At 42.3% G+C, this 15,473-nt stretch overlaps 1 protein-coding gene across 2 annotated transcripts in view; it reads right to left on the bottom strand.

Annotated features, from left to right (window-relative positions):
• Positions 1-4,569: 4,569 nt before the first annotated feature.
• The window catches only part of Delta (neurogenic locus protein delta), a 40,540-nt gene continuing 29,636 nt past the window's right edge, over positions 4,570-15,473 (bottom strand). For both annotated transcript variants that reach the window (XM_086915695.1, XM_086915696.1), the window contains exon 6: positions 4,570-11,333. In XM_086915695.1, the coding sequence (XP_086771821.1) occupies positions 9,284-11,333 (2,050 nt within the window). In that variant the 3' untranslated portion in view covers positions 4,570-9,283. The remainder of the gene's footprint in view (positions 11,334-15,473) is intronic.

Raw genomic sequence — 15,473 nt, 5'->3', positions numbered from 1 at the left:
AATCGTGAAAATCAAACTGATAATCTAGCAATATTTATTTTTACATAAAATAAAATAATAAAATAGTGATAATGAATTATAAATTTTTAATCTAAATTCTAATAAAACAATTCTAACAAGGAAACATAAAATTAAACATAAAAAGAATAGAAATTTCGAAAATGATGTTACGCGTTATAGAAAACGAGAGAGTGAATATCAACTCGTTCATCCTTATTATTATTATGATTATGAACGGAACAAGAGTGAAAAGGAAAAAATATGATAACGCTACAACCGCTCCCTAATTTCAGCATGCTAGAAATAAAATTCTGCGAGCCACGGATGTCCGTCGACCATCGAAAAGAAATAATCGTTGTGAAAAAAAGGTCGTTTCTGAAAAGAACCGGCAGAGAGCATATAGTGGTTGGTGCACCGGTTATCGACGATAATGGACCGGATCGTCGATTCGTACGTAGGTCGCGTATAAAGGCGGTGCATAGTCGAATCGTGGGAATCGATCGGATTACATCCGCCCAATTAATTTTTTTTCGCCGGAACCGCCTCTCCGCGCATCCCCCTCGCGAGAGCTGTCCTCTTTCCTCACCGAATGCTCTTGTTTGACCCGGTGCACCGAGGTGCAACGTCGCGGTGCACCTGGAAAGGGAATCTGGAACCGGCCGGAAGCGGTCGCTGATGTTTTTGGTGTTCAGAAGAGATTTACTCGAGTCTCGTTCGATTTTAGCCCCAATATAACACTTGAGCATCTTCCTACCGTTATTGCCGATAATCTAACCTTAACGGTAATACGACACTTAAACGATATTTAACCCTGAAATACAAACGTTATTCAATATTTCTCTTTGATATAAACGTTCGTATAATTTATGATTTTTTTCTAGATTTTTATTTTCTTCATATAATATTGGTCGTTTTATCTTTAACCGGTAATTTAACTTGTTATAACGAATAACGTGAATTCTGTCAAATGTAAGTTTATGTACAAGGTAGTAGGTTAAAGTAATGGAAGAATAATTATTTAGAATATATCGTATTCGAATCTTTAATTATATTTCATTTCTTCGCTCTTTGGAAAATGTACAACTAGAGAGAATATAAATTAACACGTATTATTAAAAACGTATAAATAAGAATACAATCGTAAAATGATAGGTTATTTGGTTATTTTTATTTAGTTACTTTTTTTTCCGAGGCGCCACTAGGCGTCACGTTGTCAATTAGTGAATGCGTTACCAAAAGAATAAAGAATCTATTCACCACGAAAGAAATCTTTATAGAGGATACGTGGAAAAGCAACGAAGCGTGTCGCGGTTGGTATACGAGCTCGATTCACAACGATACCTAAAGGAAGAAGCGGATCAAGCTCAGAAAAAGAATAGTAGAGGGGAGAAGGAAGAAGATCCTTAACGCCGTCTCACGTGGCTGTAAACTCTGCACGCCAATACACCGAACCGGAGGGCAAGTGAAAGTCTCTCAAAAGACGACGCGAGGAATATGCGCATGTATAGCATACTATACATATATGTGTATACTTACTGTGTAGCTGTAGAACTGCAAATGTATATTTCTTAGCTGCATGCAATTCTATACATCTCGTGTAAATCGTAGATAGATCTACAAGAAATTGTTAAATTTAGCTCTTAAATAGTTTCTTTTGCACAGATTTGTTTTAGGAAGACGTTAATATTATAAATAAATCAATTCTTTTCTGATGTAATCTGATGTAATCATTTGAAATACATAACATTTAAATAAAATATATTTTAATATCAATTAAAATAAATTATTAATTACCTTTATATTAGTTGTTTAAATATATTATTGAATGTTTGTAAAAAAAATAATTATGAGAATGGGAAATTTATTTTTAATGAAGAAGATTCGAGGAATGAAAATAATTTCTCAGTTCATCGCGTTCGATCATCGTCGACACGACGAATGGAGGCGCCAAATTTCCTGAGGTGAAATTCGACGTCGAACTGACGAAGGAATTTCGGAATCGTTGAAGCGCAACGGAATCGCGACGGGCCACGTTCAATCCTATCTCTGATCGATTGCGACAGATTTCGTCGGACCGCCGATTCCCTTCCGACCATTCAACGCTTTCGCCTCGTTGGCTTTCCTAGATTCAGTCAGATATTCCATCGTGTATAGAATGGTGAAAACTTCTTTAAACTTGTTCCGCACACTATTTCGTAGCTCGAGCTTGTCTATCGCGTTCCAAATCGAGAATCGATCGGTAGTCGGCAACAAATCTCAAACGATATTTTCTGTCAACGTCGCATCGTTGCAAACGGATCGTATAGGTTAGAATGATGACAGGCAACTGAATTGATATCCTATTCTTTTTATAACCTCGATTCTAAACAAGAAATCGATTGATCATCACGATATATACACTTTCATACGAGATCCCACGAAACATCTGTCGAATAGCCTGTCAACAATTGAAACGATGATATTGTAAAAACTTCGCGAGTTTCACTCGCGTACGTTCCTAGTTTATGCGTATGCGCATACGCAAATATTCTCGATTCTTAATAACATCGATTGCGCGAGTGCACAGTTGGAAAACATATCGATAAAAAGAAATACCGGCGGAACGGCGAAAAAATGTATAGACAAAAATGTTAATTAACTAGAGGGGAAAGGTGAAAAAGAATAAGATGGGCTGTCAGAATGGTGAGTGGGGAGAGGAGGCAGGCATAGACACGAAGAATGCCACGGCAGTCGTAATGGGTTTGCAACGGCGAAGCTGCAGGTAATAACCGGCGCGTATATAACGACACGATGAGTCGTGGGTAGCCTGGCCACGATGTTACTTCGACGACTTTCACGAGGTTCCCGAGCTTCTGCTTATATAGCGTACCGTGTATAATATCTTCTGAGACTGTGCTCCGTGGAATTGCGTCTCTGTTCTCGTCGACATCTCGTATAGAATTAATGGCGAGGGCGTTCGAGTATTCGATAGATTCGAAATTCGATTAAAACACCTTTAAATGAATTGAGCGGTTGATCGAATTCATCGAATCGAAAGTTAGAAATCCGATTATCGCACTAGATTATCGAATATTCTATTAATTTGTAAAATATGTCTGATATTGTTGGCTTCTTAATATCTGTCGTAATATCTGTCTTAATTAACATTGTACAGTGGCATTTAAACAGTGGGAATTATTATTTTAGGATATTAATTTTAAATTTTGCATTTAAATAACTTTGACGTATCGTTATCTTCCCCTTATTACCTCTTTGAGATCAATATTTAATGAAAGATAATAATAGCGAGAAGGTAAAATCTAATAACGTAATCATAAATATTGATTATCCTTTTATGAATATATACGTATTTGTATTCTATTCCTATGTATTAATATCATAATCATTATCAATCAATAACGAAACGGCAATTAATGTTTATTGATAACAGTCAAATTGAATTATTTATGTACAGTGTGAATCAATATTTTATTATTTCTGTAGAGAGATAAAACAAAGAGAACGATTTATATAATTTTAACGCTCGTTGGTCATTCGAAAATTTCACTATATAACGATTTACAAACCGACTTTCATCCATTGAAACTATTTGGAATTATCTAGCGGTCAAAAGTCATAACGTTCACGCATAAAATCAGCTTTCATTTTGCAGAGATTCTGGAGATTAAAACTATTAAAGCTGTATAAAATATCCACGACACTAGCATACGTACTGGATTTCACCAAGAGATATATATATATAAATCAGCTATATAATGTAAAGACAAGGAATCGGAAGAAAGAAAATATTAAGGTAAAAATAAATAAATAAATAATAAGAGGAAGAAAAAAAATAAAATTCTCGCTCATCTTCTAGAATTCGAATCATGCGATCCACGTGCTTATTATCACTTTCCCATAGAAACGACCACAAGGTTGACGCTTACTGTCGAATCCATTTATTCCAGGAGCAAAACGATCACCATGATTCCTTGAATTCTAATGCAAACCGTATATATATATATATATATATATGTATACATTGCTTGATCGGGGTTACATAAAATCGTTGTCCCCTTATCAGAGCAATCTGATGTCATTCCGAGAAGATGCCACTTCCTCCATCGAGCCGGACCTTTCTTTCTCGATTTCGTCTCCTTCTCGCTCTCCCTTTCTCCCGGTCGTTTCTTCGCCATCTTCCCACAAGCGGGGCCACGTTCGCGGCTACTTTGTCGCGATGCATCCGTGTCTTGCCTTCTTAAGCGGGGCCCTCCGCGGAAATAGCGAGCTCGCGATCGTCCTTTAAGGATTCAGCGTGCATTGCGTAACTCTTGGAACGTGGTTCAGTTCTTCTTGTTAGTCTCACGTGCATATACATATAACGTTCCCCTCCAGGGGAATTACATTATTATCTCGTGATTTATTTCGTTGTTTATATTCTTGGCGTTCTTTTTTTCTTCTTTTTTTTTTTTTATGCATTTTGCAATTTTTTTTTTTTTTTTTTTTCCTTTTCCCCTCGTATGAATTAAGACGGGATAGAACAGTTGGGGGGGGGGGGGGAGAAAAAGGTGAAATGCAAGACAAACAACAACGGATTCGGTTCATTTTAATGTATCATTATTAATCGTTCGCTGTCACTCGCGTGACACAATTATATTGACAATTCGTTTTCTATGTACACGTTGGCGATATCATAATAAAATAATTAATAATTAATCAATAATAATAATAAAAATAGTAATAATAATCGCAAAATCGTGATCGTGATTAATTGTACAATTTTCTGCTACAAATATACACAGACTCGCAACGTGTATATATGCCTCTTTTTTATATTATAGATAACGTTACTTCTTTTTTTTTTTTTTTTTTTTCCCCTTTTTACAGATGAATTTATGGACAAGTTAGGAATCTTTACACGGTATATACGTATATACCTGATAATACATTCTCTTCTCGCAAACACATATATATATATATTGTATATATAAATACATCTCGTTGTGAACGAAGAAAGAAAAACAAAAAAAAAAAAGGTCTATTTTTATTCGAAATAAAATTTGAACAAATGGAAAGGGGAAGAAAATAACAAATTACAATATCGATACGAAAAGGAACGAATTTACGGCGAGGAAAGGATAATATAATGAGAGGACACTTTGGACGATGGGATTGGAAAGGAAAAGTGGCAAACGAGGAGTGGACAAGGAGATGTTTTCGAGGATCGCTTTCAAACACGTTCGCGAAAAAAATCGTCGAGAAATCAAAAATTCAGTCGAAAGATATATATATATATATATCTATATATATATATATATAAGTACAAAAAATGACAACAGCTTTATTACACATTGTATTCCATATAATATAATCGTTTATACGTACGTGCTTCTCGTTTAATTACGGGTGTCGACGAATGCCGGCCAGCGTCGGCGCCAGTCAACCGGTGAACAAACGATCGATTAATCGCCCGTTTAATCGATCCGAATCCAGCATCGTCGACGACGCTGGTGTGGCCGGCCGCACACTTTGCTTTCTTTCTTTCTTTATTTTTTTTTTTTCTCTTTTCTTTCTTATCTTCACCATTTTTTGTTTTCCTCTTTTCTCGTACAATTCTTAATTAATGCGCTTCGTTTCTTTCTTTTTTTTTTTTTTTTGTTGCAAACTTTTTATACATACGCGTATATATATATATATTTTTTTTTTTTTTTCATTTATTTATCCTATTCCTTGCCCACGAGCGAGATCCGAAAAAAAAAAAAAAGAAAAGAAAAATAATGTAGTGTGACCTGACTTAGCATTTTATGGTAGAGTTGTTTCGTTTATTTAATTATCATTATTATTTATTAACAGGAACATCATCGAATCTTTGTTCGTTACATCGTCATCGTACGTTTCTACATTTATTATCGTGATCATCACTATCAGCATTATTATCACCACCGGCGTTAATTAATTAATCGTATCGGACAAATAGCGTCGTAGTGCGTCAATCATCATTATTATTATCATCATTTATATCAGCAGCGTTCATCGTATTCATCATCGCTTGTTCAGCAGCATCATCATCCATATAAATAAATAATTATCATCAACCGTGCGATAACAACGCATAATCGTCATTTGTTCATTGATTTCGAGATCGAAACAGGGGAGAGAGAGAGAGAGAGAGAGAGAAAAAAAGGAAAGAGTTTTCTCTCTTTTTATTCTCAATTTCGATTATTCGGAAAAAAAAAAAAAAAAAATTTTTAAATCGAACGAAGAAAAGAATCTTTGAAAAATTGTTCCAATCCCATTTGAAAAGCCGAATTTTTTTCTTTTTTAAAGATTTCAACCATCGTCTTCTCGCATATTTCGATCTCGAAAACTTGGAATAACCCGTCTCGTCGTCTGCACGCCGTTGACGACGACGCCCGGTTTCTCATTTACATATATATATTTTTATATATATATATATATATACTTTATATATATTTTTCTTCTATCTATATATTTATATATTCATTTATTTATCCATTTTTTTTATTTATCTGTATTTATACATTATCGCGAGTAATGTTTCATGATGTGCCACATCATCGGAGGCGCGCGCGGATACGAAAGAAAAATGTCGAAAGTTGGGCGAAGGAAAGCCGATGGGATTCGTTCGAATGTCCCTAGAAAGTTATCCCTACACACTTTGACCATTATCAAATTTCATCGTTCAATTATCAATCGTTTCGAAAAAAAATTATATATATTTTTTCCGATAGAAAATCTCCATCCCCATAAGCTTTCCTTTATCGAGAAATTTTTTCCTTATTTTCCAATTAAAGTACAAAAAAAAAAAAAAGAAAAAAAAAAAGAGTACGAAAATTCGCTTAATTCGATCGATATGGCTAATGTAATCGAGCGTGAATTTTGATTTTAGCGACATCATCCCTCCCACGAAATCGGAGACGTTATCCCATGGTTCGCGCAAAACGGATCGGAGGGCTCCAAGGAAAGGAATCGTCGTCACGACTTCCGGATCGAGGTAATGCGTCTTTCTCCCCCCCCCCTCCCCTCCTCCCTCTCTTAAAGGAACGAAATTCGAATTCCTTCGATTTCTCGTTCCTTTAAACGTTGTTGTTGCAATGTTAAATTAACAGATGATTCAATATTAAAAAAAAAAAAAAAAACGCCTAATCGATAAGTTGCAGCACTCGATGACCCGGCAAGACAGGCTTGCCACGAGGAAATCCCAGATTGCCGGGTAATGAGTTCGTTTCCTTTTTTTTTTTTTTTTTTTTTTTATGTGTTATACATTACCAATTGGGACAACGATCCAAAAGTTGTACCCTCGAACGACTCGTTTCGTTTCAGATCCATGTGACATCGTCCCGAAAGAAGGGTAATGGAAAGAGAGAAAAGAGAGAGAGAGAGAGAGAGAGAGAAAAAATAGGAGGTATTAATATCCGATTGATCGTCGAAAAAAATAGCGCTATCCGAAAGGCTAAAAAAGGAAGAAAAAAAAAAAAAATCCGAGGGAAAAAAAAAATAAAAAAATCTCACGAAGGGGCGACATCGTTTGAATCCTAATTCGTCGTAAACTTTCTCGCTCGTAACTATATATACGCACGGTACATACAAACGCTCTCCTCTCTCTGGTCGTTACTCTGCTTCGTACTCTCTCACTGAGGACTTGCTCGCAAGCGAACAGATGGACGCACATACATATACATGTACATTTACATATTATATACATATTACATATACGAAGGGGGAAGGGGAATACACACGCGCGCGCGCGCGTGCGCGCGCACACACACACACACACACACACATGTACCGAAAACAGAGAGACATACTCTCGATGCATGCACGCTGTATCGCTATCGGCCGCGAATACACACACCCACGCATACAGAATCGCATACATACACACGTAGTTGTGTACACGCAAAAGTAAGTATCCTCGTGAACGCGTCTCTCGTTAGCCATGAAGAAAAGAGAGTAGGGGAAAGAAAAGAAAAAAAAAAAAATCTTCAGTCACGCGATTCAAAAAAAAGAACAGAGAAGAGAAGAGAAGAGAGAGAGAGAGAGAGAGAGAAAAATAGAGTATACAATGGAGAATTATCGGAACAATGATGATAATGGGATACGATAGAATAATATTAATAATAATAATAATTAGAATAATAATAATAATATTAATAATAATAATAATAATAATAATAATAATAATAATAGCAAATAGTAATAATAGTAAATAACAATAATAATAAATTAGTTCTGTACAAAGTTTCGCTTCGAACATGATATATAATATTATAATACCTAAGAACGGGTCGGACGATGATATTCGCGATCGTCCGCCTCCACAGCATTTCGTATTATATACATATATATATATATATTTTTTTTTTTTTTTTTTACGTGTGTGCATATATATATGTATATTTCATTTTGCTCCCCTGCTGTCGAACTCCTCGCTGAAGTCTCTTCCTCTTCGTCTTCATCGTCATCTTCATCATCTTCCGTTTCTTTTCTTTCTTTTTTTTTGTTTTTTTTCAAGGAAGGAGTCTCGGGACCTCTCCACTCCCCGTTGTCTTCTCGTCAACATCAACCTCAACGGAGGATCGTCCCGCGCGATCGTCCAATAGAACGTGCACGCGCGAGCCGACTTCTTCTGCTTCAGCAATACGAACACCAAGGAACAGCAACAACAGCGACAACGGCAGCAAGCAACGCATCCCGCTACCACCGTGTTGTGTGTCGTCACCGTAGTGGCAAAGTCCGGTGGAACGTTCTCACGCGCGACGTCCTGCGCAACGGGAGGGAGAGAAACAAAGGAATCGCAAAGAAACGCACGCCCGTTCACCCGCTGGCCCATAACGGAGAGCCGAGCGCGGCGCGCACCACACGTTGATGACTATTGTAGTATTCGTGTACGTACGTGCGCGTATATGCACAAAGGGATTCGTAACGCGTGTGTTTCTCTGTCGCGCCGGTTGGTAGTTACGCTGCGTCGAGGACGGTGCGCTGCGACGACGAAACAAACGTATTGTAACGCGCTGAGAGAAAAACAAGAGTTCTTCTTCTTCTTGGTCGCGTGTGAGTCGCACGCGGGGGCACGCACAGCATTTTCGGTCATTTACGAGGAAGATAAATGTTCATTTTACGGATATATGTATATATATATACATGTATATGCATATATGTATATACATATACATATATATATATACATAGAGTCCACGTTAATCGATCGACTGGCTCTCATCTCTATACTATTATATCGTAGAACAACAGTTGGACACGGGGGAGTAAAGAGGAAGAAAAACTACACTTCCGTCGCGAGCGTCGCCGCGAGCGATGTGTCGTGCCTATAATGATCGTCTATAACGTATACCCCGCACCCGGTCTCGGCACCGCCACCGCCACCGCTACCCGGTGGACCACTGCCCCCTTCGGTGATGTTGGTCGGCCTCTTGAGCAACGCCGCTTCCGCCGCGCAACAACTGTCCGTCGTCGCGTTACCGGCGAACACCGACGACCTCTTGGCACTCTCGATCACGCCGACACCGACGCCTATGCCGAGACCAAGGCCCAGACAATCCTTCTCCTTCTGGAAGAGGTGGGACGCCCTGTGAGCGGCTGCCTCCGTGTTCAGTTGCTTCGTTGTCCGCGTTCGCCCGTCCTGCAGCACCGGTTCTGGCTTGTAACCCGAGCAAGAGCTATCCAGCGTGACGTCCGTTTGAAACGACGAGTCGAGGTCGTCCTGTCTGGCGGACGCGACGTTGTTCACGCTCTTGTTCGCCGTCCATGTGTTCTTGATCATGTGGGCATCCCCGGTGCCGAGGGTGCACACGCTGCCCCCGCCTCCGGCGCTGATCATTCCACTCCCGCCGCCGCCCAGAAGCCCAACGTTGCCGATACCAACCCCTTGACTTCCGCCCGTCCCGACTCCCGCACCACCGCCCAAGCCACCGCCTCGTTTGCTCATACTGCTGTGCACAGCGTTCCGCTCGTTCTGCAGCCTCGCCTCCTCGTCCGCTTTCGCCTGTTCCCTCTTCTGCCGTCTCTTCATGCACATCACGGCGACGGCCGCGACCAGGACGAACGCAGGCACGGCCGTGGACAACGTGGCTATGACCACCACGTGCTCGGTGGTGAGGCCGGCGTCCCTAGGCTCCGCGGACGCGGAAGCCACGTGCCTCGAAAGATTTCCCGACCAGTAGCTAGCACCGGACGGCGGAACGGCCGGTACGGCGGCTGTCGCTGTGTTCGACGGAGGTGGCAGCACAATCGTTCCGCTTCCTACTTCCTCCGCGCAAGTGTCCCCGTGCCAATCCTCGGGGCACTGGCAGAGGAACCCGTTCACACGGTTCAGGCACGTGCCGCCATTCCTGCAGGGCGCGCTTCGACACTCGTCCACGTCCACGCTACAATCCTTGCCGGTGAATCCAGGCTTGCACGCGCACCTATAATCGTTCGTCCCCGATATGCATCGGCCACCGTTCGCGCACGGTTTCGTGAGGCAGTAATCCACCTTGTCCTGGCATAACCGGCCCACGTATCCGGGCACGCACTGGCAACGGAACTGATTGACTAGATCGACGCAGGTTCCGCCGTTCAGGCACGGGTCGCCTTGGCAATCGTCGATGTTGGTCTCGCAGCGTTCACCGGTGAAACCCGGTGGGCAAGAGCACCGAAAGCTGTTCCCCAGATCGGTACAGGTGGCGCCGTTCGAGCACGGATTCGGGGAGCACTGGTCGAGCTGGGATTCGCAGTCGTTCCCCGTGTAACCGGGAGGACAACGGCACACGTAGCCGTGAAGGGAATCGTCCTCGCAGCTGGCTCCGTGATGGCAGGGAGAATCTCGACAGGATCTCGAGCTGATCTCGCAGTGCCTGCCTCGCCAACCTGGTGGACAGGTGCAGCGATAATGTTGCCTGGTGGACGATGACGACGACGACGACGACGAAGCGGATGACGATGACGATGATGATGATGATGATGAAGAGGAGGAGGAGGACGATTCCGATGTTTTGACGAGGCTAGAATTCCCATAGGGCGGGTCCATGGTGCACGATCCACCGTTCAGGCAGGGGTTCGAGTCGCAATCCAAAAGCGGCTTCTCGCAGTTAGTGCCGTTGAAACCTGGCGCGCACGAGCAGGTGTACAAACCCTGGCCGTTAAAGGTGTTAAAGCAGGTGCCGCCGTTCAAGCAAGGCTTGTGATTCGTGCAGTAGTTGAGGTCCTGGTTACAGAACAGACCGCCCCAGCCTTCGTCGCAGAGGCACTCCCAGGGTTTCTGGCAGCTACCGTGAAGGCAGCCTGGATATCTCACGCACTGGTCGCAGTACGCTCCCTTCCAACCGTTGTGGCATCTGGAACCGAGACAAGAGAGGATGTTGCTCGTTAGCTGTGCTCATCGCTTTTCTTCGGCTACCGACGAACACGGGGAGAAAGTGACCGTGCCATGCCGACAACCGGGGAAGGCTTTCGTTTTACCGATCGATCGTTATATAGGGTGGGCCTTTTTTAAAATGATCAGAGTCGGATAGATTTAATATGAAAAAAAATCCAAAATTCTTTTTCTTTTTTTTTTTTTTTTTTTATACGAAGCAAAATCGGAGAGGAAAGTTAGGAGGGATAACTTTCCTCCGAGAGCGAAAATCTATGATCGAAGAATATTCGAAGATATTCTCAACCGAAGACGAATGTCAAAGACCTCGTTAAACTCGTATGAAAAATGATGGAACGTGATAGAGGACGGCGCAATAAAGAGGCAAGGAGATGGGACGAGGAGGAATCCCCGTTTCCAGGTAACCGAGCTTTATACCGGGTGACTCCGTTGGAGGCCCTCCTATATACACGAGGCGAGAAGGCGTATGGTAGATTCTAATTACTTCGATCGTTAAATACTAATCGATCCTCGACCAAGTAATTTCAGAGAATGCGATAAAAATAGGATGGTTACGGGGTCATCGTCTATCTCTCGTTCCCGATAAAATTAATCGAACTTCCCACGGTGTGTATATATATATATCGTTATCACAAGTTCTCTCGTTCTTTGAAATGAAGGAAAGGAGGAAAATAATAATTCTTCCCACTGAGAGTTTCGTGTGGCGAAAAAATGATCGTGCGCATCGGTCGATGGTTTTTTAGGTAAATAAGAGGTTCCGAGAAGGAGGACGAAGACGAAAAAAGGGGCGAAGGGAGAGGAAAGAAATGGCGAGCGGAACAGAACGATCGAGAAAAAGAAAGGCGGCTAAGCTCGCCGTGACAAGAGGGATACGCGAAGGTGGGTAAAGGCCGATGGAGAGATGAAGAAGAGGACGACGAGGAGGAAGGTACTGCAGAAAGGAGCTGGATTCGCGACACAGGGGGGAGGGGGAGAGAGAAGGATATGGTGGTCGGCCATTACGTCCAAGGGGGTTTTACACCGATGTACGGAAGAAAGAGGTCCGTGAAAAGATAGAACAGGAGCGAATATCGAAGCGAGACAGAGATATACTATGCGCATATACGTGTACATTTCTCACACATTTATATATATTTATATATATTTATATATATATATAGAATAGTACACGCATATACAAAGAAAGAAAGAAAGAAAGAGGAAAAGGAAGAGAGAAGGGAAGAAATAGAATAAGCGAGAGACAGAGAGAAACCAGTCGAAAAGGTGGGAGAGAGAGAGAGAGAAAGGTCTCGAAGAAAGAGAAGGAAAAGGAGAGAACCGGCGACAGAGAAGGGAGGAAGAACCTTAGCCAAGAGAGACAGGAGAGGAGGTAGAATTCGAAGGAGAGTGGGGAGACGAGTCGTCGAGTTGTGTTCCCACGGTTCGAGCCTCGGCACAGCCGTTCAGTATGCGGGTCAAGGAAAGGTTACGCTCCTCTGTGTGTGCGCGCGCCTTACTCTGCCTACTAATACCCATCCGCCTCTTTCTCTCTCTTTCTATACGTATATATATATACAAAATATATAAATATATATAAAAGTATATATTATACTATATATATATTATATATATATATATATATATATATATGTATGATGTATAGAGATGTAGAAAGAGAAGCTTAGAGAGAGCCCCTTAGCCGTCGACGTCGCATGACTATACCATTAAATCCCGTGTACACACCAAGAAACGTAATCGAGAGAGGTGTAAGAGAAAGAGGGATAGAGAGACGAGCAGCAGCGAGATGACGAGAGTGTACGAGATGGAACGAAACTGTGTCGATTGCACACGCGACGTATATATGCACGTGTATATACACACACACACGTGTATATAATATATATATATATATATATATATATATATATATATATATATATATACGTATTTATACGCGTTACAAACTCGATAGCGATATCCTCGAGCTGCCTTTTCTCTCAAATTTCCTTAAGAACGCGAAAAAAAAGGATTTCAGATGATCGAAAGACCACGGCTTCTCTCTCTTTCTCTCTCTGGAACGACGACACGTCTCTCGTCGTTCGTATTCGAAATCGAAGCGACGCGAAATAAGAAAGTGAAGAAAGTCAAGATGGAACAATCGTGTTTGGGCAATTGGATAATTACTGGGGAGGGGGGATTTGCAGTAGTTGGCCTCGGTATCACTCGAGGCAGCACCGGTACTGCTCGCGAGTTATATATATATATATATATTAAGCGTGAATACCGGTACACGCGTTCGGGGATATCGACAAGTATAGTGGTAATATTCCACTTGGGTACCGGTGCTTGGAGAGATATCGTTATATCGGAGGGGGGGGGGGAGGAAGGGAAGAAAGGACGATCGAAGAAATTGCAAATATCGCGGAAGTATAAATTAAGAGGTGGAAAAGAGGGGGAGGAGAAGGAAAAGGAAGGTAGGGGAACACGATGCGCGCGGTGTTGTGTGCATCTTCATCAATATTCAGATAGGATACGCACGCGACACCGCGACCATGGACTCCGAAATTTCAATGGGGATAGAGAGAGCCGCGATTCTTTCACGTACCACGAATGGGGCCAACATCCCACGAGAGATGGCGATCGCTTTCAGCGATCGTATCGGCCATTTCCACGCATACGGTTACGCAATCAGAAAACAGATTACCCTTTGTCCACGTAATACCATCGCTCCTATATTTATTCGACCGCATCCTTCCACCAACCGTTCGATCGCGTTATTTTCACCGACAAATGGAAATTAAAAATTCCTCCTTCCTCGAGCAGAACCGACGCTACTCGTTTCGCAACAGGTTTTTCCAAGTTGCAACAAAAGTTGTCGCAGAAACGTTTGCAGATATTCGACGAACAATTTATTACGACGCTCCGCCGTTGTTTATTTACGCGTCTACGGTATGCCCATAAATTCCTGAACGTCTGGGACATTTAAAAGACGCGGCGAGAGAGCGGTTTGGACGGATGCCTCGTCTATTTTCGAAAATATTATTTTTCCGCGAGAAAAAGGAAAGAAAGTTCGATGATGATGATGATGATGATGACGATGATGTCGGCGAGGAGAAAACACGGATCCACTCGGAGGGAACTCGGCTGGACGGCTGCGGCTAACGGGACAATTAACCCCGGTCTCGTGCAGTAATTAGATGATCGAGTTAACTCTAAACCTCGGGTTAACGTCGGACCGAGATTCGTGTCCCATGTGCGGAGAAACGGATAGGAATTATCGCGGAACATCTCTGCATATATAGACCCGTTCTAAATTCGATTGCCGCCGAGAGACGGTTGATTTTCGATCAACAGTTTGGCCGTCATCGACGCATGCGCCCCCACTCCCACTTGTTCGGTTTTAAGAATATTGCTGACGCAACTGTTGCGCGTTTTTGACCTCGAAATTTTCGCGTTCCCATTTTTAAATTAACCTAGCCTCGATCGGGGCAAATTTCAAGAAATCGATCCCTCGTTCGAGTTCTTTTCGGGTTAAAAAAGCAGGGTGCAGAGTTCTCTTCTCGACTTCGGGTTCAGAAAAAAATTCTGAACGAGGAGGAGAAGAAGAGGGTTCCTCGAAGGCAGGAGCGTATTTATAGATCAGGATTCCCGTTAAATACAGAAATTCTCTACTTCGATCTCTGACTTTTGGTCCCGGTGCTCGTTTTTCGACTGCTCGCAATCGAATTAGAATAGGTTCGACGACTTCGCGGGAACGTAGAGGAAGAGAGAAGAAAAAAAAAAAAGGGGAGAAGAAAAATTGGGAAGAGAGCGGCGAGGGGGGGAAAATCGAGTCGATTGGAAATGCACGATCCGGTAGCCGATTCTCTCGTTAAGGAGGGAAACCAGTCGAGAATTCCTGTTCGTCCTCTTCGACCCCTGACGATCATCGCGCACGACGCCCGCCTTCCCCTTCTCCTCCCCACTGTGAAATCACCGGTGAAACAGGAACCGAACCGAGGGGAATCGCAACACCCGGAAACGAGTTCCACCCGATGATATTCTAATCGAGCGCTCGATCCGATCCGGGTGTAAAGGAAAATCGAGTTGGCTGTGTTATGCTAATGGAAATACCCGATTAATC

Source organism: Apis florea, unplaced genomic scaffold (genome assembly GCF_048593485.1).
Source record: "Apis florea isolate Af1SG1 unplaced genomic scaffold, ASM4859348v1 contig_3793_pilon, whole genome shotgun sequence".
In the NCBI taxonomy this organism is placed as follows: Eukaryota; Metazoa; Arthropoda; class Insecta; order Hymenoptera; family Apidae; genus Apis; species Apis florea.
This window is presented reverse-complemented; position numbering and strand designations above follow the sequence as displayed.